This window comes from Python bivittatus, unplaced genomic scaffold (genome assembly GCF_059951505.1).
Source record: "Python bivittatus isolate LINGU-HERP-01145 unplaced genomic scaffold, Pbiv_v1 ctg000180_np1212, whole genome shotgun sequence".
In the NCBI taxonomy this organism is placed as follows: Eukaryota; Metazoa; Chordata; class Lepidosauria; order Squamata; family Pythonidae; genus Python; species Python bivittatus.
This window is the reverse complement of record NW_028277047.1, coordinates 4643186-4670176: the sequence shown is the minus strand read 5'-3', so window position 1 is coordinate 4670176 and position 26991 is coordinate 4643186. Positions and strand designations below refer to the sequence as shown.

Below are 26991 nucleotides of genomic sequence, written 5' to 3'. Positions count from 1 at the left end.
GACCAAAACATATAAAACGATAAAATCATTACGCCATAAATACCATCAGCCAGTCCCGGGCATCCGGTCGCTCACCGTAGACCCTCTGGAACAGCTCGGCTTTTATTTGTTCCTGCAAGGCCAGAAAATTATCTAAGGACAGATGGGAAACTCAACCCAGACCGGAGCGAAACGAAGAAACAAGGACATAAAAAGTTACGCCGATTCCTAAAGGAAGAGGAGAGGTCTTCCACTGGGCACAGCCTCGTGGAAAAAAGAGAGTTTGAACTGCTTTCCAGCATCTCTGCATCGGAAAAGAAACTTGCATTTCGGGTTCTGAATATTGAACCAGCTAGACTGGTTGTCCAACTTAATATGAGATTTTTTAGGTCCCTGAACTGTCAGCCGCTGGAAAGCAGAAGTGATAATTATATCCTGCTTGGGTGAACTCCCAGAAAGGCCTATTTCCCTGCTGTTGGGTTTTGGTGTGGTCCAACACATCTCCCCTCTTTTTTTAATTTTTTTTTTCCCGGTCAGAAATGAAGGGTCTCTTCTCTTGGATGGGAAGCAGATTTTACACAGAAACCCAAGAACCGTTTTGTTGTTTTAAGCTGGTTTTGGCCACCGAGGAGAGGCTGGGGGGAGGCAAGGCAGGGCTGAATCGGTGGAAAGGATGGCTTTTGTGAAAACCTCAGGTCTTCTTCCTCAGCCCAAACCTTTGGGAGGTGCTTGGAGTTTGCACCTCCATGCCCACAAGTTTAGCTGAATAACGGGCTGCCGGGCAAAAGGGAAGAGAAATGAATTTCTAAAAATTGCAATAATCGAAACGCGCATTTCCAAACAGAGGCCCTGTTCACACAACCTGGGGAATGGCTGGCGGGGTCAGCTGGGCCAGGAAGTCCTGTCACTTCTGCATCTGGAGAGGCCGGGTGGGCCTGGGGACAAAGAGCTGGGAAGGAACTTCTTTTCCAAAGTCGGGCCACGCTGCATGGAAGGGTCCCCAAGACCTTTGCGGCTTCAAAATTTTCAAAAATTTTTAAGCCAAAGAGAGATCTCTTCCCACTCCCCAGGAGATGGTAGATAGCCTAGCTAAATAGGTTTAGCTCTTAGGAGTTTCAAAATTCCCGTCGGCCACCGGACTTGCTTTGTAGGGACGGATCAGGCCAGCCAAGCCAGGAGGACCATTGTGCTGTGCGCTTCAGCGGGGGGGGAAAGCCTTGGCAGCCACACTGGAGGGTGGTCCTAGCTAAGCCTATTCACTGGTAACCATGGCTGGTTTATTTTTATGGCAAAACCCATCCGTTTCGTGAGTTTATCACCCGATCGATTTCAACCTCCCAAATGGGTTCGTTCAGGATGAGCAATGCCACACTGGGCTTCTGCAATAGGATTGTTGGAAAGCCTTTGTTGATGCAACCCAGGACACAGGCCAGGGCTCTTGTCAGCTCTTATGGACAGCCAATTCGGGGGCTGGGGAGGAAGGGGGCCAGAACTGTGTATTGGAACAAGCCCCCTCCCCACCCACCTCCCCGGCTCATCGCCGCTTAAGCTGGCTTCCCATTCACGCTTCTGCTGGGGCCTCCACAAAATCAATTTCAAAGTGCAAATTGATTCGGAGCCTCCACACAAATCTTGTGTCAGGCCTGGGGAGGGCGGGGGGAGGAAAGGGGCGGGTGGTCAGAAAGAGCCACAGGAAATATTACAGGGCAGCCCAGCTCTTTTCTGGACCCTAAGCAAGAATCCAAAGGACGGTCTTCAAAGATCCAAAGCGCAGGATTAAAATAACGGCGGGGAGAGGTGGAGGGGGCCGGATAGAGGGGGTGCTAGTGCATTTGCTCACTCCCCCCTGAATGATAGTATTTAAGCAGAGATGATTTAAAGAGCATGGAGGGGAAGGTGTCCCACCCCGGCTGCTGGGTTTGGCTTCTGGCGTTGCAAATCCTCCATCCGGGGGGGGGGGGGAGGGATGGATAGATGACCTCAAAAACCCCTTGCAAATTAAGTTTCCCACTGGGGGACCATCGATTCCTAGCTCCCTTTCTCTAATAAGCCTAGGGATACATTTGCTGGGGAATTCTCCTGAACAGCCGTGCTTCCAGTTCAAGGCAGACTAAGAGGAATCAGCTTTCAAAAGCAGATGGACAGCAATGCATGGAGAGGTCCAAAGGGTTTGGCAGGTTTTGGAAGCAGAGCCTGCTAAAATAAACCTAGTTAGCTAGAGGTGGAAGCAAAACGAGGGTGCAGGGGTTAGCGCTTTCATTTCCAGACTGTCTACCCCTGTCTTGGGGGGTGGGAAGAGATCTGACTTTTCCTAATTTTTTTGTCTTTTTGGGGGGGGGGCACGTGTGGGACATAACCTTGGAGACGCCGGATGAATCTTCAGTCTCCAGGCTCAGAGGCCAGTGTGCAGCTACAGCCTTCCCTTTGAGTTTAGTTATTGAGGGAAAGTGGACTGCAAACCGAATCAAAAAGGAGAATATGTCCACCCAATCCTTGCCTGCCGTCCACCGCACTGCAGCGTAACGTCGTGTCACTGGCCCGGGGAGCGAGTCCCGCGGAGACCAATGTTCGGAAAAACCTTAGAAACGTGTTGAAGGTTAACCAATGGGCTCTCTGCCCTGCAAACTGAATTTTTGGAGATGCTAGCCGTGCGTTGTGCCTTCCTCTTTTTCCCTTAAAGCCCGGACGGGCAACGTCAGATCCCCTTGAACCCCAACTCCTATCCACGGCAGTGAGGAATGATGGGAGGTGTAGTTCGGAAATCCAGACGTTTCCCTACCCCTTACCTGAAGCACCTTCGCTCTTTCCTGCACATGCTTGCTCATTTTGCCAAACAGGCCTCGCCCCAAGGGCGGGCAGAACTGAAGGTGAAACAGTCTGTGTTTTTATGCCCTCGCCTTCCCGAAGAAGGATTTTTAGTATTCCAATTAGCCTGACTCGCTTGCCCGGCCTCCCCGCTTTGCTCCGAAACCCCGTGTCGCGGCTCCTCCTCCAGGCTAATGCCCCGTGTTCCAGAACTGGTTCGACCCAGCCTAGTTGGGGACTTGTTATCTCAGCCACAGCTTAATTAAAGCTTGTTTATCCACAACCGCGGATCAGCCCTTCGGGAGGCCGGGAGGCAAATCTGGGATGCTCTGGGGAGCCGAGGGGCCTACAAAACAACCGCGTGGCTTCCGAGCGGAGAAGACGTTTAGTTTCCTACTTGGATTTTTCTTTCTCGTAGACTCGGCCCGGCCGCTGAGCAGGAATTGACACGTTTGGGGGGGTCTCCATCGCGAACGGACAGCTGGCAGTCGGGATTCGTAGAACTCAAGAACACTTGGCCCCACACACACACACACACACACACACACACACACACACCCCTCCCAAACTCGGAAGAGGGTTCGTGATGATACAGCTGTTTCGTAAACGTGGGCAGGCTAGGGAGGTTCCAACAGCTGGGTTTTTGTTTTATCTGACAGCGCGATAAAAAAGGGTCAAAAAGCGTCACTTTTTGTGAGATGGGCGTCCATATACATTTGATTGATGGATTGATGGATAGATACCTGAATGTACGCTTTGCAATCCAGCTCTTCGTGCGAATGCTATTTTCTCCTGAAGAAAAGGTTTTCCCCCTCTCTGGATGGCTTTTATCCTGGGTGTTTTCCGGCAAATGCGGCTTCCGGGGGGGGGGGGGGGGGGCCAAGGGCGATCAGCTTCCAAATTGTCATTTGAGCTTCGCTACTTATATAGAAGGCAACCTTAAACTGGCTAAGTAATTAATTACTTATTAATTAATTAATTAATTAATTGTAAGTAATTACAAAGTTGACCGTGCCAGATATTCAGCTCAAAGAGGGAAGTGGAACAACTCTCTTGAAAGTAGCCGAGTCCACGGCCTCTGTGCCTTTCTCATTTCTTCCCCGTGCCTCGGCCCACCCTTTTGATTCGGTCGGACCCCCCTCCCCTCGGCCTCTTGCTGTCCTACGTAGCAAAGAGATGGGCTAGATCATTGTTCCTCAACCTTGGCAGCCTGAAGATGGGTGGACTTCTCCCATGGCTGGCTGGGGAATTCTGGGAGTTGAAGTCCACACATCTTCAAGCTGCCAAGGTTGAGGAACATTGGGCTAGATGATTTCTGGAGGGCCCTTCCAACCCTTTGGTCCTCTGATTCCAGCAGCAGGGATGGAGAAGGACGGACAACCTGCAGAAAAAGCCTGAATGGAGCCTTGGCAGGTCAGATTGCTCACCACAAAAAGAGACGTCATTTTCAAACTTTAGCTTACTGGACCCCGCGGGTAGAAAATTTTCCAGCCGACTCAGGGGTTATCTTCTTGCAAAGGGGGGGGTCTACTCCAGGGAAAGAGCCTGCCCCCACCCCCCCAGCAGCAATAGATGACTACACACACACACACACACACACACACACAGACAACTCCTCTCCCCAGCCTGCCCCCCGTTTCTCATCCATCTCAGAATCTGAAATGCCCTCGTACTGCGGAAGCCTCCGCTGGGAGTGATTTTAATAAAAACCCTTCAGCAAATCTGTTCCAGAGATATTTAGGTGCCTTGTAATATTCATGAAGGGGAGATTAAATATTGAGATTTATGCCAATAATAAAAAAAATTAAACCAACCAAGGGCGGGGTGTGACGAGGAGGGTGTCAGTTTATGTTAAACAAGTACATGGATCTGCCCGGCTGTTAATAATGTGCAGGAATAGCGATGGAGAAGGAGAGACATGATAAATTGCTTCAACAGCCAGTGGCCTCATGTGCCATGTAGAGAAAGCCAATCTCCGGGCTTGAGCTGGATCTTATTATGGGATGGTGCATTTCTTCAGCTATGGCCCCTATGAAGACAAATCCAGTTGAGAGGGTCCCTCCCATGCGTTCCCTTGCACGGCCCCCAACTCCAAATCTTGTGGCCGACAAAGCGGGCAGGGGAAACTTTGGAGCCGGCGGGCAGGTTTGAAGTCCTGGCTTGTGGGAGCACTCACAAAATGGCTGCTGGGGTTCCTATGCCGGCTCATGCAATCGTTGGTGGGGGGGGTGTTCATTCCCCATTTGCGGCCTGCCTTCTGCAGAGGCTAGGCGTCTCCCGTTACGAGCCCGGAGGATTAATTCACGGAGATTAAGTGGAATTCTCTCGGCCCAATTACGATTAACCCAGTTTGCAAAGGGATTAAGCTGAACTCCAAAAAGGGGCAGCCTGGATGAAGGTCCCTGGAGAATTGTGGTTTGCCGGAAAGGGGTGGGGGGAAGAGAAGGGAGGGGAGTCCCGTCTTCCCTCTGTGCAGTTCATGCTCCTAGTTATAACAGATTAAGGGGGGGCCTCCGATGCATTCCCAGAGAATTTCAATACAATCGATTCGTCCGTAAGAGCACTTCAAACCGGGGCGCATGGCGAGGAGAGACATGTTTTCCTATATTGTGCAATGCAAATCAGCATTCATCTCCCTTCTTTGGAACATGGGATCTCCAGCTATGGAATATATTGGGTTTTGACTGCAAACCACCTTTGCTGAAGGGGGCAGGCCTTGGAGACCCTCTGCGGCTGCCCACCCCCTGCCCCCAGACCCAGCAGGGACACGTTCGCACAGCCCCACGGCACTGAGGGCCACGCGGCTTTAGGCTGCTGCAAGGAGGAGGACCCTGTGGCCCGCCCAGGTGGCCAAGGTGCATCTTCCACCTTCAGGCGTGCCCGCTGGGGCTGCTGGGAGTTGTAGTGCAGAGACACCTGGAAGGCTGCGCGTTCCTCAGGCAGAGTTTTAATGGCTAGATTGAGCTTCCAAATCCCGTAGGGCTGGGCTTCATCACAATTCCCTCTTTGTCCCCCTTCTTTCCTTCGCCTTGCTGCATTACAGAGAGTCCCCCCCAAGAGACCTCCAGCCCAGGAAAAACTTGAGCGCCCCTCCCTGCCTCCCGAGGTCTCGCAAACTGCATTTTTAATGGCTCTGAAAAAGGGGAAGGCGTAGGGAAGCCTCGCCATCGACTGCCAAATCCATTCAACTGGTTTTCACGTTTAGCCGAACGCGTGCTTTGCCACGATCCTGCCCTCGCCTCTGTCCCACGCCTTTAGCATCCCAATCGGATGGAGGGGCAGCCTTGAGTTCCCCAAAAGTGGCATGCCCTTTTCCTTCTAATTTCTCTTAGGCTGCCTCCCGCCTGGTGTAATGCCCTTGGGGCAGAGACCTCTCCGGTGGCCTAGCGGTAAATCTGGAAGCGCAAGATTTCATCATCACTGCCCCTCCCATTGCCATCCCTCCCCCCCAAGGAGGAGACATCACAATACATCCTTGTAACACATTTAAGAAGAAAGCAACTATTCACTCCAGGGGTACGGCTTCTTCCTCCTCCTCCTCCTCCTCCTCTTTCAGCTACCATCAGCAGGGCCCTTGCAGGTGGGAGATGGGGGAGATGAAAAGCAATTTCCAACACTTCTATCTGATCAAGCAATCCAAATTCAGGTTTCTTTAACAAAGCTGGGGGGGGGGTGCAGATCAGTCTGAAAGAAACCTGAAGTGCAAATTTACCAAAATGCTTTTGAACCCAGATGGTGGTTGAGGAGGGTGCCCAGTGGGTGCTCCTTTCAGCCAAGGCTTCCCTTCCCTGCAGAGGGGGAGGGGGAGAAGCGCAGAAGCCCTCTTGTCAAGGCCGCCTGGCCTGGCCCCCCGCCCCCGATGTTGCCCCCCCCCTGCAGCGCCTGGCGCCTGGAGGCTTTCTATGGGCAAGGCAGCCCTGCCTCTTCCCCCGGGTGGCTGCAGGGCTTCTCCCCTTCCTTCACATCTCATGAGGCAGGGTCTTCCTGGGAGCCCTGGGAAGGGGGCTCAGGGGAACCTTCCACTCCACTGGCAGAGATGCTGAAAGGGTGGGCATTGGGGGCAGCCGTCTGGGCCCCTCTGCCGCCCCCCACCCCTGTTTAGAGGGAGGCCAGCTTCCCCCCACCCAATCTCTTTCCAATGGGTAGGATTTCAGCCCCCTTCATCTGTGACTGTGGGAGGGGGAGGAGGGGGAGGAAGCGATGCAGCCCTGGGCTCGAAAGTCATCCAGTTCACGATCTAAAGGTCTTGACCTGCCAAGGACCACGGTCTGCCGGTCTGCCGGGCAATCTTGCAAAGGAAAGGAAGGCTTGACCGTATGGGGGAGGGATTTCCAGGTTTTTTTCCCCCGGGGTGGGGGAGGTAGTTTTGAGGGTTGTGTATGCCCAGAAGCTGTGACTGAGTCACACTGCTGCCTTCTGAGGCTCGTCCTTGTTTAAGGGGGATAGGAAGGAAGGGGCATAGAAAGGCATAAAAGATATAAAAGGTGAGTGTGTCAAAGGAGTTGTATATAAGAGCCATATAAAGAGCAAGCAAGCAAGGAAGGAAGAGAGGGAGGAAGGAAGGAAAGAAAAGAGGGAGGGAGGGAGGAAGGAAAAGAAAGGGAGGGAGGGAGGAAAAAGGGAGGGAGAAAGGAAGGAAGGAAGGAGGGAGGGAGGGAGGGAGGGAAGGCTTCTTGGTGAATCTCTCTAAGGAAAGATGGAGAAGGAGGATGTAGACTTCACGCTCAGTGAAAAACTAACTCAGCATATCAGGCAATCACAGAATCCAGACTTGACTGTATATTTGCCAATATCTGGATTCCTCTATTGAATTTTTCCTCCACCAAATGTCAGTTTCAACCTCCTCAGATCTCCTTCCGGAAAGACGTCTTTGTGTTGCTTTTAGATGCCATGCGGGTTCAACAGGGCTGGAGTTTTGGTTGCCCTGAATTTTTAAAAATAAAACTAGCAAACCGCCTCTCCTGAGATGTTGGCTCTCGGGGAAGAGCTGAAGGAGGCACATTTTCTCTCTCGTGCACGCATGCCAACGTGCGCGCATCAGCACGGAGGCCCTCCACGGCTCACACGCCTTCCCACGCGCTGCAGCCGGTGCCAGGGCAGGCCTCGAACGATCGATAAGGCTTCGCCGGACAAATTTCCAACACAAAGAACAGCGGCCTTTGAGTCAGAAGCAGAAACGTTGCGGAGGAAAGAGATGGAGCGCTAAGAGCTTTTGATGCACCGCGTCAAGGGAGAGGTTAAAACCAGCCAAACAGCATTTATTTGTTTGCTTGACTCGGCCTTGCTGACCAAAACTCTGTTCAAGATAGCTAACAACACTTTTTCCCCCCCCAAACCCACACAATTAAAGACCGTTCCCAAAAGAGCTCACACAAAACGAAAACCACCACATCCAGGCCGAGGAAAGAAGGCACGTCCGATTCAACCGCGGCTAACTCAGCTCCAATATACTTTTGCCTCTCGATTAAGAAAGGTTTACCCCAGAGTTTAACTTCTCAAAGTTGACCTAATGCGGTTCATGCAACCCTCCTCAAACGATATCCTCAAATCGCCTTTTCCCTTCCGTCATTCAAGCAAACTTTACTTATGGGGAGAGGACGTTGCCTGCAAAGGGTCCAGCTCTTCCCACGCTTCACCAGGTGATTTATATTTCAATTTTTCTCAAAAAAGGTCCCTCTCTCACCCCAAAGCCTCCAGGAGAAAAGAAAAGGGGCGGTTGGCCAATCTGGAGGAAAACAGTTCCGTTCAATACAAGGGTCGAGCAGATCCATCGCTCCACCGTGGCGCACGCTATCGAACGTGCCCTTCCCAAATGGCTGGAACCCCGGGCGGCTCGCGTTCCTCGCATCCTTCCCACCGTCCGCTTTTCCAACCCGATGGTTCGTTGTGCTCAAAGAAATGTGCTCTCAGGCAGCCGCTGCAGTTTGGGGACCATGAATCACCTGCTACAGGCAGCGAGGTGGGAGGGAAGGAGGGAAGCGAGGCGCTGATGAAAATTAAAGGCGCTGTATTGATTGCATCCTTATGCGCGCAAGGCGAGCCTCTTACTACCTCTACCCCCCACCTCCGCCAGGCAGTGCAAAGAGAAACCGAACTGCCCAGCCGGATTGCTGCTGGGGACCCACCTTCCGCCAGCAGTTACTTGAAGAGGTGGGGAGAGATTATTTGGCAAAACCTTTCAAGTTCAGAATTGCAACTGCGCAGCTGCCCGGGTCTGCATCAGAGCGCTTGACCCTCCATAACAAAAATTCCTTCTTCCTTTTTCTTTTTTTCCTTTCGACCGACTTGGCTTTTCACCAACCCCTAATCAAAAGCCCTGAGTTAATTTTACAAATGTTAACTTCCAAATGGGGCTTTGCGGGTGATTTTCTTATCCAGCATGATTGTTAAAGCAAATCTACCGGGCGGCCTTGATTTTTTTTTTTTTTTAAGCGGGGAAAATTCTCTGATGTTCTTCTTTGTTAATAGAAATTTCCCTATGTGTACATTTTGACGTAAATTTCCGATATGCGACTTTGCTCTGTCTCTTTTCCAGTGCTAACTTCTCCTTTTTGCAGGGAGCAAAATGCAACTGGTCGGGGAATCACAATTATGGGGCAGAGGGTGCATTTTGCCATTTCCACTGGCCCCCATTTCAATTTCCAGCATCTGCTGAGTGGTCTGGAATAGTGGCCTGTCTCTAACCTTTGAAAGTCACAGCCCACAAGGCTAGCTAACGCTGATCTGAGCAGATTGATATCCTAGCACAATTGAAGGACATTCTTATTTTTCTGAGTAGCTCAGCCTTCTTTTCAGAATCATGAGGATTCAAGCCTCATTTTAATTTTCGCAAAAAAAGTCCTATCATGGTGCAGCTTCCAACGCCTAGCATTTTTGTTAAGAACAGTACAAAGCCAGCCGCTCTTGCGAATTTGGGCTGAACTGAGCCTACACACATTTTAAGCAAAGTTGGGGAATATTGATGAAAACGGACGCTAGCGTTGGGGAGGTGGGGGAAGTCTCTCCAAGCCCCCCCCCCCCCCGTGCCCTGGGATTCATAGTGGGAGGCAGATAAATGCCACTGGTTTTTCAGAGGCAATCTTACAACCATTAAGATCAATCAGGTTTCTGGTGAGGTTTTGAAAAATTAAGCTTTCATAATGGGCCCGTAAACAACAGCAACTCATTCATCACAGCACACAATAATTTCCTTTATTAAAAAACTCCTGATGCATTCCTGTGGCATCGCCACCAATCGGGGCCCCCCGATTTCCAAGCCCAGAAAGACAATCTCATTCATTACAGAGAGCAGCTCTTGAGATGCGTGGGAACGTGGCCGAGTTGGGCCGGAGGACGGGGCGGATCGGAGCTGGCCAGCCAAAACAACCCAGAGGTTTCCAGGAATCGGGGGGCGGGGGGTCAGCCAGGAGTAGTGGGTGGGTCACGCCTTGACATTTGTGAAAGAGAAAAGGCAAACCCCAAAGCCTCTCCTGTTTGCTTCCAAATGTCACCCGGACACCCTTTCCCATTGTGGGGGCAAAAATAGAACAGCGATGGGGAGAGGCTTGCCTTGACTTCGCCAACACATCCATGGGGTTTTCTTGGCAACAACAAGGACCTGGTTTTGCTCCGGGGACGTTTCTCCAACTTCCCAGTCTAGCCTCCAGTCCTGGGGAGGGGCGGGGAAGCGGGGAGACAGGATCCGGCGTTCCCAGCCCCTCCCGTTTGCGGCATCCACTGATTCCCTGCCACTTCGGACTTGGGCATACAATCCCCTTTTCTTTTGGGGGGCGCCAAAGCAAAGGAGGACGGTGGCTGTCTGAAAGGCTCGGAAGAAACGTCAACAGGCCCCCCATTCATGTTCCCCCCGCCCCAGTCCAAAGAGGCGCCGTTCCCAGAGTGCATGGGAGGTTATTGTGAACAGGGGCAATGAATCCTTCCCTTGTCCCGTCAGCTGGTTCAAGCAGGTTCAGCGGAGCGGACACAGAGGAGGCTGTTCCTTTGCCCGACCTGCGTCCACTGCAGAGGTCACCAAGAGCTTCCCGGATACTGCAGGCCAAGCCAGAATGCCCAGCGCTGGGGGATGCTCTGCTCCCTGCAAACCAACCTGCGGGATCAAGCCCAGATCCATTCAGATCTCTTTAGCCCAGGGTTTCTGAACCTTGGCGACTTGAAGATATGTGGACTTCAACTCCCAGAATTCCCCAGCCAGCTGGGAGTTGAAGTCCACACACCCTAAAGGCTCTGAGATTGAGAAACACTGCTTTAGTCTGTCCCTTGTCTTCCAGAAGGCAGACGTGATACAGACATGTCTTTCTGGTCCCCTAGTGATAGAGACAGATATACTCCCTCTGGAGGGAGAGGTTCTGCTTAACTCAAATAGCTAACCGTCTCTGGGAGATCCAGCTCTGAATCTGGCTAATCTTTTACATTTTACTTTGTACATTTTACTGATTGGACAGCCCTCAGCAGCTTCAGTCCTCCTACAGCCCATTTGTTTATTTGTTTACTTACTTGTTTATTTAATAAAGCTGTTTTAGCAGCTTCAGTCTCCCTACAGCCTTTTGGATTCATTCATTCATTCATTCATTCATTCATTCATTCATTCATTCATTCATTCAATAAAGCTCTTTTCCCCCTTTCTGAGGTTTCTGGAGAGAGGTTGACCAGACCCTGGCTAATCTGTGGCTTAGAAATGATGCCCTGCTGCTTTAAAAAGAGGGAGCAAGTGCCAACTGATATCTTGTGGAAGTGAGTTCCAGAGACGGCATCCTTACATTCTCATCAACGTCTCCCACTACTGCATTTCCCACCCAGGTTAGCCTGAAACCCACTATCCCACTTTATTTGGGAATAAACCCGCCTTTCCTTCAACCAAACCTTTGACCTTTTTTTCCAGTTATGTCGCAGCCCCACTGCAGCCATAGTTTTTTTTCATGAAAAATTCAGGACCCCACAAAAAGCAAACTGAAGGAAAGACAGATATTCCTTCGAGTAGGGAGGTGGGATAATTTATAACTTTTTGTTCAACTTCCTGCAATGATGCTGCCAATGTTGGACTACTCATTCTAAATAAAAGAGACAAATTGGAGAGAGGTGTACAAGTGATGAGGAAAAGGCGGGCGCAAAGACCATCCATCAAAGGCAAATGAGAACAAAAACGCCTGGCAAATCTGAAATAACCTCAATAAGCTGCTAATTTACCCAGATTTGCCAAACAAAAAAAAGGGGGGGTCACAATTCAGATTTGGAAAGAGGAACATGACCATAGAGCAGAGTTCCTCAACCTCAGCAACTTTAAGATGGGTGGACTTCAACTCCCAGAATTCCCCAGCCAGCCTTGGACCCTCTACATCAGTGTTTCTCAACCTTAGCAACTTTAAGATGGGTGGACTTCAACTCCCAGAATTCCCCAGCCAGCCTTGGACCCTCTACATCAGTGTTTCTCAACCTTAGCAACTTTAAGATGGGTGGACTTCAACTCCCAGAATTCCCCAGCCAGCCTTGGACCCTCTACATCAGTGTTTCTCAACCTTAGCAACTTTAAGATGGGTGGACTTCAACTCCCAGAATTCCCCAGCCAGCCTTGGACCCTCTACATCAGTGTTTCTCAACCTTAGCAACTTTAAGATGGGTGGACTTCAACTCCCAGAGTTCTGGGAGTTGAAGTCCACCCATCTTAAAGTTGCTGAAGTTGAGGAACCCTGCCTTAGAGAGTTCCCATTGGGAAGGGTTAGACCCTGTGGGGGTTTTAACAGTCAAATAGCTAATCTTCACCCTTATTCCTCCAAAGTACGGTTGGTTTTTTTTGGTGGAGTCCTTGGTGCTCTCTGAGCTTGGTCGTTCGCTTGCAGACGTTTCATGACCCAGCTAGGTAACATCATCAGTGCCAGTGTGGGGTTTGCAAGGATCCACAGTTCAACCCTGAGCTACAGATATTCTCTTTTATAAGTTTTCCCCCCCTTTGGCTTCCGATGGCAACGTCCTTCCAACTTGTCCATCCCCCCCCAGCTAATCTAAAACTGAATAGTTTAGAAATCCCCTGACCAATGGATCATACTGATTAATACTGATGGAGGAAGGTGAAAAATGCAGTCCTCTGGATCCATGGGGCAGACTAGAGCTCTATGTGTATGCGTGGGGGGATAGCAGTGAGGAAAAAAAACAAGGAAAACTGCTAATACCTCGGTTCACGAACGCTTCTGTTCACGAACAATTCGGTTTGCGAACAGCAGGATTCGCAAATTTTTGCTTCTGTTTGCGAACTCCGCATCGGCTGACGAACATGACCCGCGGCCATCTTCCCTGCTCTGACACGTGGTCATGGCTTCCTCTAGGCGAGATCGCCTGTATTTTGTTTCATATTTTTGTGGTTAAAAAACAACAACATATGGTTCAGAACCGGTTAACCTTATTTACACTGAACCTTATGGGGAAATTTGATTCGGTTCGCGACCAATTCGGTTGGCGACCAGAATCGTGGAACGAATTAAGTTCGTGAAGTATAATCTTTCCTGGCCCTCTTCCCAACCCTGCCTGCTCTCGGCCCCTCCAATTCCATCATTTATATATTTTCCTTTATTGGGGACCGGTGACTGAGGGTGTTTTTTTCGGGGGGAGAGATAGGACTAGGTTTTGACTGGGGGGGACAGAAGGGGTTGTTTGGTTCGCTCATGAAAAATCCAGAGCCCGCCTTTGTTGCAATGGGGCCTGCAGATCGCAGGACAAAAATGAGCAAACTGGAGTAAAATTCCTCTTCTAAAACAACCGGCAAGGGCATTACAGGGAAAGTTGAGAGTGGGGGGTAGAATCAGAAGATTTAAACAACAAACCTGACACAAAACAAGGGATCATACAAGGCCATTAAGAAGGAACTCCTTGGGCACTTAAAGCGCACAAGAGGAGACATTTACATTCAGCTGGTTTGTAATCAGAAAATACCACATAATACTGGTGATTTTTTTGGGGGGGGGGAGAAGAAGACACGATTTTGTGGTTATCCCAGCCCCACACTCCCCTGTTCTGCTGGCTCAGTTAGCTAAGTTGCTGCTATTTCAAGCAACTAGTACAGAAAGACAAAAAACCCCCCCAAGATAGACCTAGATGATTTGGCTCTTTGTAAACTTCCACCTTGGCTCCGCCCCATTCCATCTGGCTCCACCCCATTCCATATGGCTCCGCCCCCTTCCAGCTTCCTCCATCCCCGACCCTAAATGCTCCCTATAGAAAGGTGCAATAGCGACCCAGCCGCTCTCCTCACCTGCGACCTGACCTAAGCGCCTGCCAACCTAAAGGGGCATCTGCCACAGCTCAGATGCCCAGGGTGAATTCACTTAGTCTCGGGCAGAAAGAAAAGATCTCCTGCGCTTGGTTTGGAGAAAAAAAAACGGGATTTGTAAAGGACCTGTCTGTGGAATCTCTTTCAAAGGAAAAAAAAATTGGACATTCTGGGCGGAGGGGCGTTTTGCATTTATTCAAGTCTGGGGAAATGTCTTTTCTGGGCATCAAGGTTGCTCCATCAATAGATGCCTCCCTGGCGTTCCCCCAGTTCCACTTGGGAGTTTCCAGACAGGGAACCGGGGGCACCAGAGAAGCTGCAAAGGGTCTGAAAAAGGTAGAAGAGAAATTCACCGTTTTAAGAGCAGCATCGCCTCTTCTAACCACGAGCAGAAAGCATCAGAAAAGCAATTCTCAAGCACCCTACAAAGGCGGTCCTAAAACAGACCAGAATAAATGGCAAGGAATATTTTAGCCCCGCGTGCATTCAGCACTACTTCCACCCACCCGCAGGCTGCCATTTTAAACACTTCCCAGCATTATGGGGTTGCTGGTCAGGCTAAGGGGACTGAAGGATATAGGGAATATCTAAATGTAGAGAGCTGCCCACCCCCAACCGGTGGGAGGCGTTCCTTTTTTTATTAATTTATTGTACTTTTTTTATTAGACGTTTTACAGAAAATGATAAATGATGACGATAAATGATACAGGGCAGGAAGAAGGACAAAAGAACAGGACACACGAATAAGATACAAACGAGTAAATAAGAGATTTACAAAGGTTCTCGAAATTATAATTTTCCAGCATATCGTTAATTGATTGTGAATAACTGAATATATCATATCACCTCAGCCTGATCATCGCCAGGAAGGTCTAAGCCAAGCATAAATATCAGGGTCCACAGTCAGCACGGTATAAATCATGCGGTGAAATTGTGAACTCCAATCAATTCTGTCCATACTACAAAAAGTTTATTCCAATTTGGAAGTCCCATAAAGATTAGAGTGGAGATTTTACGCAGAGACGGAAGGAAGATTTTCCGTGACTGGCATCTAAAGCTTCTCCAACCTGGATCGCAGCACCTGTCCAGCCCCAGCTAGGATGGCCGGTAGCTGGGGACCATGGGAATCATAGTTCCAAAGACACCAGTTTGGAGCAGACGCATCATTTTTCTGCCCCCCCCCAAAGGCATAGGGGTCTGCAGCTAGACTTCTGTGCCAAGAAAACACCCACATCTGGGTCTTTGGGGAAAGAAAGAGAAGTAAAAAAGGCAGGTGGGGATGGAGAGGAGAGAGGCCGGGGGAGACCCCAAACTAAAAGAGATTCTTGAATTAAACTGTCAACCTGTGCCACAGTAGCATCGGCGGCGGCGGCAATGGCCGTGGCGCATCCGTGATTTAGATGAATAATTGAAACGCTCCGATACATTTATTATCCCTTTAGTGCAAAAGTGGCACAGAAAGACGAGTGGTAATTGAAAAATAGAACACAAATCTCCCGGTGAAAGCCCCGTTTCTTATCGCAGAGTAAACATGTCAGGCCTAATAAACAAGAGCGAGATGCGCAGCCGGGCCTGGGTGTTGATTTAGCAGCTGATTTAGAGCTGGGGCTCCGGTTTCCCAAGAAGTGTGATGAGAAAAGAGTCCGGTGCTATTTTTTATTGTTTCAGGGTGTGGGGAGTTATAATCATCATCATATTAATAAAAATGGAAGGCTTTTTCTCGGGGCTTCGATCGACCCAATGAAATAGCTTTTTCTTGGTTTTTTTGTTTTTCCAGCTGGCTGCAAAGAGGCTTGGTGCAAAGCGAGGTTTTTGGCAGGGATCGTGATACAGGCCCTACGCAAGCGCCAGCTGGGTGTGCCAAGGGCGAACAAACCACTTTGCAGGATGAAGGGTTGGTGGGCAACTGACAGGAGGTGGTTGGGGTTGAGGGGTCCCCAAGTGAGGCATTTGGATCTCATAGTATGGGAATGAGGGTCTCCGAATGTCCCCCAGCCCCAAAAAGAGCCCTTTGGAGGAAGAATTGCTCCAGAAAGTTGCTAAAATGCATTCAGAATTACCGGATGTGAGATTGGAGTGCTCCCCATATGAGAAAGGGAAGGGGAGTTTTAAAAAATGTAGATATATATTGCATTTTAATTGATTTTATCTCTTCTGTAAACCGCCCAGAGTCACTTTTTAACTAGATGGGCGGTGACCAATTGGTTAAATCAATAAATAATAAGTAAATAAATAAAATATAAGATACATGGTTTGGAAAATAACAGGTCAACTTGCACCAGCGATCCAAAAGCCAGATCATTTTGTGCATCCGCGCACATCCTGCTAAAGAGGAGAGTCTTGACATCTGGGGGGAAAATGCAGCCATTCTGAAGGACGGCGTTCCGGCTTCCCGTTCCAGGGAGCAACGTTTGAGATTTGAGGCCTGGGATTTGAAACAGGATGCGTGAGCCGAACGGGAGAAAGCTACAGCAGAGTCCTTTTTTTGTTCATTCATTAATAGAAAACACTACTGCTGGAGATCGTGCCTCGTGGAAACCCCATTGAAATGGGCAGGAGTTAGGCAAATGGGTGGGTTTCGCTCCACGGATCATAACTTAAACTTGTATTCCCATCCGTCCATCATACAGATATATCTCTATCATTCCATTAACCCCACTATTTAGAGCAGTGTTTCCAGCCTCAGCAACTTTAAGATGGGTGGACTTCAACTCCCAGAATTCCCCAGCCAGCATGACTGGCTGGGGAATTCTGGGAGTTGAAGTCCGCCCATCTTAAAGTTGCTGAGGCTGAGAAACACTGATTTAGAGTAATAGATCTTATTAAAAACTCACTACTAAAAATACCCTAACAAGAAACATCCTTGCAGATAAACCTAAATGTGACATCCTGGTTCTCAAAACATGGTTTTCCCCCCAACACTGTGAATTAGAAACAACCCCACTCCATTTAGCCTGGTCTGGTGTGTTGTACAAACCCAGATTCTGGGTAGCTTTGCCCCAGTTCTCCATCAGTGGAAGGGCCTTGAGAGGACCATCCGGCCCTAACAACATTCTTGCAAGGCAAGGCCGATGATGGGCCAATACCATTGGAGAAGATGCTGTTAAGGCAGTGATCCTCAACCTTGTCAGCTTGGAGATGTGTGGACTTCAATTCCCAGAATTCCCCAGGGAACTGAGAGGGGAATTCTGGGAGTTTAAGTCCACACATCTCCAAGCTGACAAGGTTGAAGGACACTGTGTTAAGGAACTCAAAAGTGGGCCTCTTCGCTGGTTTTCAGCCCTGGAAAAGATCTCTCCATTTTGCCCATCTTTTGGTTCATGGTTCTCCGTCCATAAATGCCTCTCCTTCCGGTCCTGGTTACTTTAAGGTTTCCAAAATGCAACCTATCCCTTCTTCCCCCCGCCATGCAGAAATAAATAGCTTCACTTTAAGAGCAATGGATGGGGGAAGCACCTGGTTTTTTGCTCCTAAGAAAAAAAATACTCTCCCCCTTCTTCTCTTTTCCCGCCACCCACATTTCCAACCTTAGGGAAGGAAGGTGGCGGAGCAGAAATTCTTAAAGAAATTGATGATGGTATTTCCCCCAAGAGGCAGTGAGGCTGGTGGGGAGAGGGTGCCAAGGGAAAGGCTTAAAAATCTGGCAAAAAAAGGGGGGGGGGAAGGAGGTGGAAATTCCTTTTTAGCTACTGTAAGCACCTCCTTGGAGTTTGAAGGTTTCTCCCTGGCTGGCATTGCTTGCAGGAGGAAGAAAGCAAAGAGTGCTTGTCAAACACGCAGGCAAACCCCCCTCAAAATGCTGCCATCCAGCGCGGATTCAGCCAAACTCCTTTTCCTGCAGTTTCAAATGGGCCCCGGAGAGGAACTGGGTTGGTGAGATGCAGAATAACTGCACCCCCCAATTTAAAAAAAAATCAAATCAAATCAATATCTGTACAGGACAGAAGCTAGACAGGTAAAGTCCTCGGAAGGGCAGAAAACCCACGCTTAAGTGGGCAACCGATAGACCTGAGGCTCAGATACTTAGGCAGTTTGATTCGGAAAGCAGGGCGGCTGCACAAGACTCCAAGGAAAATAAAAATACATCTCTGGGTTGAAAGAGACTCTTTGCACAGGCCCCAGCCCTGTTGGTCTGCGACAGAGAAGGTTGGACTGCTCGCTGTTGGACAGGGTCCCCCAATGGCCAACAGGCGAGAGTTGCAGCGGTATCTGCAAGGAAGGGGTCAAAAAAGTCAAGATGTCGGCCCAGCCACGCTATCGGATGTGCATTGTGATGCACCTAAAAAGGAACGGGGCTTCGCTCGCAGGGTTGTGGCTGACCTCTTGCCTGTTTGGACACCCCTGAAGGGTGGGTTTATCACTGAATTGGAAGGAACTCCAAAGATCATCTAGCCCACCCCCCTGCATCCAGGCAAGGGGGCTGTCCAGCCTCTTCTGAAAAACCTCCAAAGGTTAGCGGGGGCGGGAAGGAGAAGAGAACACCCTCCACGCAGAATCAAGTATATTTGCGGGCACGGCCCTTCAAGCCCACTTTCATTGATCCCCTGTTAAAAATACTTGCCGATCCCTTTTTGGCATAAACCTTCTAAAGGGGGGACCCCGATAAACCTTGTAAACAAAAGCCAAAAAATGAAGACAAGATTAGAGGGGTGAGGCATTGGCTTCGGGAGACCAAAACGTCGCAACTTTTGCAGACTTCTGGAGGCCGCGCACAAGCTTCATGGGGTGCTCCTCTAGCTAAAAGACCCCTTCTGCTTTTGAGAACCCCCCTGTACAAAATGCCGGGACCCTTGAAATAGCCCCAGTGGATCCCTGGGGTGGTCAAAGGGTTCCCCAACCTTTTGCTCCTGTAAAATGGGCAGAGAAGATTGGCTGCACCGAGAAGTCAAAATCCAGCTTTTCCACTCCTGGTTGCTTTCGTCAGCAGGAGAGGGGCAACCACTGAATATACCCAGAATAGACCTTAGCTTGAATATTATTATTTTTTTTAAAACAGAGGCTATCCTTTGACGTCTTGAGCAAGCAGCTTTTGGGGATGGGGAAAAGGGAGCCTCTGGCATCTTCTCTGATTGACAGTTTGTTGTTTTCTTCATTAGCTCAGCTTGACAGAGATTTATGGGGGATTTTTGTGAATAGCCCAGTTCCGAGGTCCAGCTTTTTAACACCACGCCGAGATTTATGGCACTTAGTTGTAGGAGAGTGCATTAGCGGAAGGGCATCTCTCTCTCTCTCTTTCTCTCCCCCCCCAACCCACACTCCCTTTCTTTCTTCCTCTCTTTTTAATTTGATTGCAAAACAACTTTTAAAGGCTGGGAAATAAAACCCAAAGTAATGGACTGAAATTGTACTTCTGGACAAGGACGCCAGCGAAGCGGCAGCCGAGCACTACGGGTGGAAAGGGAGGAGGGAATAAGGGGAAACAGGAGCTGTCTAGCTAAATCTCAAGTCTATCAGCCAATCTTGGCTTTAAAAAAATATAAAAAGGACGGAGCAAATTCGCCCCGTTCAATCTTGGAAATGGCCAATGCTTCTCCACCCAGCAGTGGGTGCACACAAAGACGTCGCAAAGCTTTTGTTTGGATATTAAATTTGGAGGGGCAGGGGCCTGGCTTTCCTGCGAGGCCTGGCCCCATAAATGAAATAAAAAAGGCTTTAAAAAAATTGCAAGGCTTTAGGGGTGGGACCGGGAGCTGCAAAGACGCACCACTTTGGCTGTGATTTGGAGGGGTAGGGCGGAAAATGAATTTCAGTCAGGGATAATGTGACATCGCCGAGCCCAAAGATCTGCATTATCCAGAGTTATCACTGGCAACGTGCGCCGACTAGTAGCGACCAGCCATCAGAAGCCGGCTGGACAAAAGCACTACTTTTTGACTTTGGCGTCAGTTTCGTTTTCTGCAACGGGGGCTCTATTTGATTTTGCAAGCCGTTTTTGCTTTCGAGTCCTCCCCCCTCAGCCTCCCTGACTATGCCCCTGTGTTTGCGTTCCCCCTCCTCCAGAAAGAAGAAAAGCCAAGCCAAACGTTGGGGGATGCTTGGCTTCCAGGTGTTCAGCCAACATCTGGAAGATGCCTCAAGCACAGATGTCCCCCACCAGGAGCATTTTTCACAAGAGCCCCTCCGGGAAGCCGCAAAGAAGAGAGACTCCCCAGTTGTCAGGACTACAGTTCTCGGTGGCGGCATCAATCTTAACCAGGTTTTAAGTGAGTCCTGTCACATCTCATGTGGGTGGGGAGATATGCAGAGCTTCTCGGAGATGCAGAAATCGAATTAGTCCCCTCTGGATTTTGCTGGTTTGTTTATTTATTTGGGTGCTTTTTTTTAGTGTTCTGATTTTTTATTTTTATTTTTTTTTGCTGATTAGGAATTTAGATCCCTGCTCTGCCTCGCCACCCTGTTCGTCACGGACTCGTTTTGGCCATTCAGGGAGGAAATATCACTTCCATTTGCGAAGATGGCTTAATTGCTGGAAGAACGTGCTTCCAGCCAGCCGTCTTCTCTTCTGCTTCCGGCAGATCTGGTCCGTCGGACTACAACACCCCCTGCTCCATTTGGGCTGGGCAGCCACACCCCAGCCCTGGCAGGCAGGGCGATGCGCCACAATTGCCAGCGATGATGTAGGCCAGCATGTGTAAAGGGTGCCGGAAACGCCTGGCAAGGGACATCTGTAGCTCTGAATGCATTTATATCAGCCAGGCAGGATCAATTACCACTCAATTGTCATTCTGATATTATTCTCATCTTCCTTTTCGAAGGGAAGGAATTGGAAATGGGTTGTCGGCGGCAGGTCTTGGTGGCCGTCTTGATCCACGGTTAATACTTCAGGCATATTTTTACACCAATTTATAAAGGAGGAGGAGGAATGCCACTGGAATTGCTTTGCCAGCACTCAAGCAGCAGATGGGGGTCTCCACCAATCAGCCCAGCAGGCTAACTCTCGGCCTCGTCATTCAAGACCTTGAGGACTACATGCTTAGAAAAACAATTGCTTCTAAGCCGACTGACAGCAAGCCTCTTGCTGCATCTCTGCCATTCCCGCCCCGCCCCGGCAGTCCCCGCTTTGCAGATGCATCGTCAGTCCTGGTTAGCTGGGGGGGGGGGGAGAAGGGGGGGTGAAAGGAGGGTCATTGCTAAGTATGCAGCTTCGGGGTTTATTTGTGAACCACGAGATCACAGGTTAATGGATGGGAGGATAAATCCCCCCCGCCCCGGTTGGTTCTTGTTTATCAACATATAAAAAACACTGTCGACAGGTTCGGGGCTTCGAAGAGTGAAATCGAATGGGATCACTCGGGGTCAGACATAAATAAGGGACACATTAATGCTGGCAATGAGGCTGCAGGGAGTGGGTGGCCTTGAGGAGTGGCGGGGGGCTTTGTTTGCTGGACTCTTTCATCTCCTTGCAATTTTCCCGCTGGCGGGCTCCGTTTCAAGGCTCTGGCCCTCTTCGGCTTTCTTTGCAGGAATCTTGCCTGAGTCAGGGCTGTGCTGCGTGCTTTGGGCGGGGTGGGGGCTGCAGAATTGCAAACAGCCCTTTCATTGCTGCAAGTCAGAGCACGCAAGTGTCTCTCTCGCAGGCCTCTTCCGCGCTGGAGATCTGCTGATTGCGCAATTGCTGGCTGTCGGGCGAGGCTGCCCGCTGTCGCTCTGCAGGAGTAACCGCTCTCAGCTGATCTTTTTAAATAAACTTTCTTGGGAATGAGGGCAGGCTGGGGGGAATATTTTTTCCCCATACAGGGAGAGAAGAATGAATCTCTTTCTAGCCCAGGTTAGTTTCAAGTATGCTTATTTACTAATCCATTCCCTAGCATTTAAGAATCCATTTATTTATTTATTATTTAGTAATCAAATTTATATAGCCGCCCATCTTATCAGAAGTGACTCTGGGCAGTGTACAACAATAAAACCACAATATAAAAATAATCATTGTAAAACACTCATTATAAAAAATATAAACCTTATTAAAAATAAATTTAAAAATTACAACATACCAAGCAGAAAACGGAGAGAGAAATATAACCACCACATATCACCCACAGTAGGGGAGACACCTTAAAATGTCGCTGGTTCCCTGGGACCCCCAAACCTGAAGGTATAACGTAACAATTAAGCCGTGGATTTAAAAACAAAAAACCCCAAACCCTGTGGGAATGCTTGCATCGTCAATTTTTTTCTCCCCAAAACATGTTCTTGTATACATTTGGTATGCCTCTTATCCTAAAATGTGCATTTTTATATCTGCGTTTTCTTTTAGCCAAGAACTGTACTGAAAAATTTGGAGAAGGGCCAAAACAGAAATCTGGGAAGTGGAAAGTAAGCCAGTTTGCTTAAAAAGGCAAAGAACCCGCTCCCCGTCACAAGCCAGCATGCGCCCCTGTCCAACAGTCATGGCAGAGGTGATTGCATTACACTGCTGAACGAAAAGATGAAAGTACCTGATCAGGAGATACACGGGCTCCTTCAAAGAATTTCTTTGCATATTTAAGAAGGGAGGGAAAATACAGCTGAAGAAACACTCCTTTCGTTTCTGTTCTGCTCGGATTTTATTTGGGGTGAGTGGCGATGAGTGCTGGTTTTTATTCAGAGACGCTTTGATTTTTATGTTTCACGATTCCTGTTCGTGGAATCGTTGAAGGGGCAGGAAACAAAATTCGGTCATAAATAAATCAAACCGAGACCTAAAGGCTGCAGGGATCGGATACGATGGCTGATGAGTGCGCAAGTATCATTCGCTTGAACGTGTAAGACTCGGGGGGGGGGGGGGGGGGAGACAGCCAAAAAACCTGAAGGAGACTCCATCATGCAGCACAGACCGCTTTAATACTAGGCAGGAGATGACAATGGTGACAGCTAAATCCCAGGAGCCATTGGTCCTCCAGAAGATGTGTCGAAAACCAGACACAGCCTGCTCTGTGTGGAGAGAACGCAGGATCCGTAGGAAACTGGAACTCTGTCAGATTTCTTGCTTTGTACCCAATGCACATGATGCGCGGAGGCCTGGTCTTTGGGGAAAAGGCAGCTGGGGGGAGCAGGAAGCAGATGAATCAGGGGTGGAGGATTTTTTCAAGTTTTTGAAGGGAGTGACCATGCTAAGGGGCAGTTGGAGGGCGCTCTAAAAAATAAGGAGCACCAAGAAAAGGAAGTGGGTAGGGACAGGGCAAAAACCTGATTGGAAAATCAAATAAAATTAAGGATCCGTGTTCGGATGTCTTCCTGAGCTACTCTGATGGCTTTTTCGAAACATCGGTGACCCCTCTGGGTCCGTTTTGAGAGAGGAAACAGAAGAAAACAGTGTTTTAAGCCAGGGTTTCTCAACCTTGGCAACTTTAAGATGTGTGGACTTCAACTCCCACAATTCTCCAGCCAGCAGGCTTTAAGCTGTGTGGACTTCAACTCCTACAATTCCCCAGCCAGCATGAAGTCCAAATATCTTAAAGTCACCAAGGTTGTTAAAAGGAAGGAATATAAAGTTGGTTTATTTGATCAAGGTTGAAATAGATATGGTGTTATCTCTGGTAAACCTTAATGGACTTCTGCTAATTTTGCTGATTAGGACTGAACAAAGAGTCTTTAAGGAAGTGTTTATAGATAAGAGATGGGATATGGGAAGAAGAGATCATTTGTTCTATTTTAAGAGAAGGTGATCAGTTTCTAAAACTGTTTATATTTGTTGTGATGAAGGGAGAAGTCATTACTTTATATTTTTTTTCTTTTTTCTTTACTAGATGCCAGCGTTTGTTTTTCATTCTGCCAAACATCTGGCTGATCAACCAATTTCATTTTTTTAATGGCCTCATAGAATCGATTACACAGATGAACTGCTATCGCAAGCATTCCTTCCTTTTTTTTAGATTTGTGGGATAGCCTGCAGAAATTTTCATGGGGAAGGTCTTGTCCTAAGACGCAGAATAGAAATGTACTAATAAGAGGTCTGTTATATGTTGCATCCCAGAAAAATAGCCAGAGCAAACAATGATACGGTTCACGTGTCATGCTAAGATGCGGATTGCACTAAACAATGGTTTATGGAAGAAGCCACTGCTGGCTGAATTTGGAAAATAATACATAAGCCCTTAAACCAGTGTTTCTCAACCTCGGCAACTTTAAGATGCGTGGACTTCAACTCCCAGAATTCCCCAGCCAGCATCTTAAAGTAGCTGAGGTTGAGAAACGCTGCCTTAAACACAGTCTAGAAACCACAGGGAACACATTCACACAACATGCACAACTCCAAACACGTCAGCTGCATTAGGGTATTGTACAACCTGTGAACGGTGGGACCTGGAATTTGGTTCTGACTTAAGTCACGGCTTAAAATAGTTCTGCCTTAAGCCATGGCTTCTTCTCATGACCCAGCCGAACAGCGCTATAGAATTTTATGGCAGGTGGCTTTGAAGAAAAGGCACCCTCCTTCCAACATCTTCCCCTCCAAAAAGATAAAGAAATTGCAGGACAGGCTTTGCAACAGCGATTCACTATGACAACAACGTGGAGGATTGTTAATGAGTCCTTGAGTAGCAGATGCAGAAAGAACCACAGGATAGAGAGGAAGTTGCAATGGCCCTCAGGAAGTGGTTGAACTCTGGTTCCCAGCATGGCCAGCAATCAAGGATGATGGGTATCATAGTCCCACGAAAGCTGGATGGCCATAAGGAGCATGTCGGGCTGCGGGGGACATCACCAGATGGGCGATTTCCTTACACCCCCAACAACGGCTGGGCCAGCCACAAACCGTGTGCCAAGACACCATTCCCTTCCCTTCTCTTCCAGATCAGCCCAGATATTAATTGCAAAGCCGTGGGAAAAAAAAGGTATCAATTAGAAAACTCACCGCCGCCTCCTCCCAGCAGGGAACTGTTAGCTAAAAGAGAAACACAGAGAAAAAAGATGTTACTAAATTGCTGTCTGGTTAGGAGCTATTTTGGTTTATTCACACCCTCACGGTTGTTGCACAACTTTGCAATCTTCCACCCCTCCAGCCTGTCCCTGATTTGACCCTCAATCTTGTCAAACCTGCAAACTGAAAGAAGGAGCATTGAACGTTGGGCCCATTTTGGGACGTTGGTTTCTCCCTGGGGTCCCTGCCAGGCTATAACCCCTTTGGGGTAGAGAACGATCCTCAACCACGAATTCTGATGGACCGATATAGTTATTTATTTGGTTTTTTTTAATTTCATTCGCTTTAGACTCTGCTGATGCCAAGATGGCTCTGTGCGGCTCATGGTTTAAAGCTGTAATGGACTGTGAGAATAACCTTGAGGAACAGGAAGAAGAGCTGGAACAAGACAATGGTCAGATAAGAGGAATCTGAGTCTGGGCCAGAACTGTAGCCTGAGAAAGCATCTCAGACTTGACCCTCCCTAGTTCCCTTGACATAAAGGCAGGGAGGGGAGAGGCACGTTCAGATTTGCAAGATTCTGTTGTTACCTAATAATAAAAGTAGTACAGGTAGCCCTCGCTTACTGACAATAATTGGGACCGGCAACTCCATCACTCAGCGACACAGATGAAGAGCGCAACATCATGTTACTGCACCAACTTACAATAGCAGTTGCAGCAGGTCTGGTTGCCATCGTTAAGCAAACCCCGCATGGTCATTAGGTGTGATGCCACATGATAGCCATTTGTGACCTCCTGCTGGCTTCCCCACTGACTTTGCTTGTCAGAAGCCAGCTGAGAAGGTCACAAATGGCAATCACGTGACTGTGGGATGCTGTGATGTCGTAATTGTGAGCCAGTTGCCAAGCACCCAAATTGCAATCACGTGACTGCAGGGATGCGGCAACAGCCGCATCTACAAGGACCAGTTATAAGTTCTCTCATTCAGCACCATCATAATCCAAACAGTCGCTGAACGAGTGGTCATTAAACGAGGACTACCTATATTAGCATTCATAACTTTGGTTTCCTGGTCTGGACTACCTCAAAGGTCTGACAAAAACAAATAATATACAAAGTATAATGTATGAAATATACAAAAACAACATCTGTCTCGACAGCACACTCTAAATCAGTGTTTTTCAAACTTGGCAATTTTAAGAGGGGTGGTCTTCAACGCCCAGAATTCCCTAGTCAGCATCCTGGCAGGGGAATTCTGGGCGTTGAAATCCACACATCTTAAAGTTGCCAAGTTTGAAAAACATTGATCTAAATCCAATAAGGGGACCAACTACCCCAAGGCCCAGGAGGAGAGCCAGAATCCTGTAGAGCGATAATACAGTTTAATTCATTTTATTGTATCAAGAATAGTGAGGACAAGTTTATTTTAAATTTTATTTTATCAACAGCACTGAGAACAATTTCTGTAAGTCTGGTTGCGCTGGAGGTGATTTTAAGGGTCCTCCAGGCATTACATCTGTACGGTACTTGGCAAATTTTGTCAACAAATTAGCAGCCTCCTGCAGGCTGAAAGAAAAACAAGTATGTGCCATTCAGATGACAACAAGAAGGACGGGCAACCTTTTCAGCTTACGGGATGTGTCTGCCCTACCCGAGGGCTGCAGGGAAGTGACCTGTCTTGCTCGGGAGAATATGAGCTGGCAGGTTCAACGCAGAACAGTAACTATGCCCATTTGCCATACCGCATGGAGAAAATGCAGGAGGAACTGGGCATGTTTCCTAATCGATAGAGTTAATGCAGGAAACTGGCTGATCTTAACTTTAGGAAAAGAGCGGAGAATATTAGATTGCGGAACCATCTTGGGGCCCCCTTAAAACAAACATCTCTTGATGACCGTGTAAATTTTCGTGGAATGCTCGCGGGTGCCCTGAGACCCTTTGCTGAAAAAGATTAGTGTAGCTACATTTTTAGAAACAGCCAGCAGAGCAAGGATGGTGACTATTGTCCAATTAACTCCAAGGGACTTCATTCGGAGCAGAAATAGATGTGTCCAACTGCACTGTTATCCTGTTTAATTTATGGGAGCTCACCCTTTCGTTTTCTGCATTCT

The 26991-nt window shown here is 48.6% G+C and overlaps 1 protein-coding gene across 5 annotated transcripts in view; it reads right to left on the bottom strand.

Annotated features, from left to right (window-relative positions):
- Positions 1-26991, bottom strand: part of MACROD1 (mono-ADP ribosylhydrolase 1) — a 195760-nt gene that overhangs the window by 26570 nt on the left and 142199 nt on the right. For 4 of the 5 annotated variants that reach the window (XM_088137366.1, XM_088137370.1, XM_088137367.1 and 1 more), the window contains exon 4: positions 24873-24902. The exons of the other annotated variant lie outside the window; for it this stretch is intronic. In XM_088137366.1, coding sequence (XP_087993492.1) covers positions 24873-24902 — 30 coding nt within the window. The remainder of the gene's footprint in view (positions 1-24872; positions 24903-26991) is intronic. 5 annotated transcript variants of the gene reach the window in all.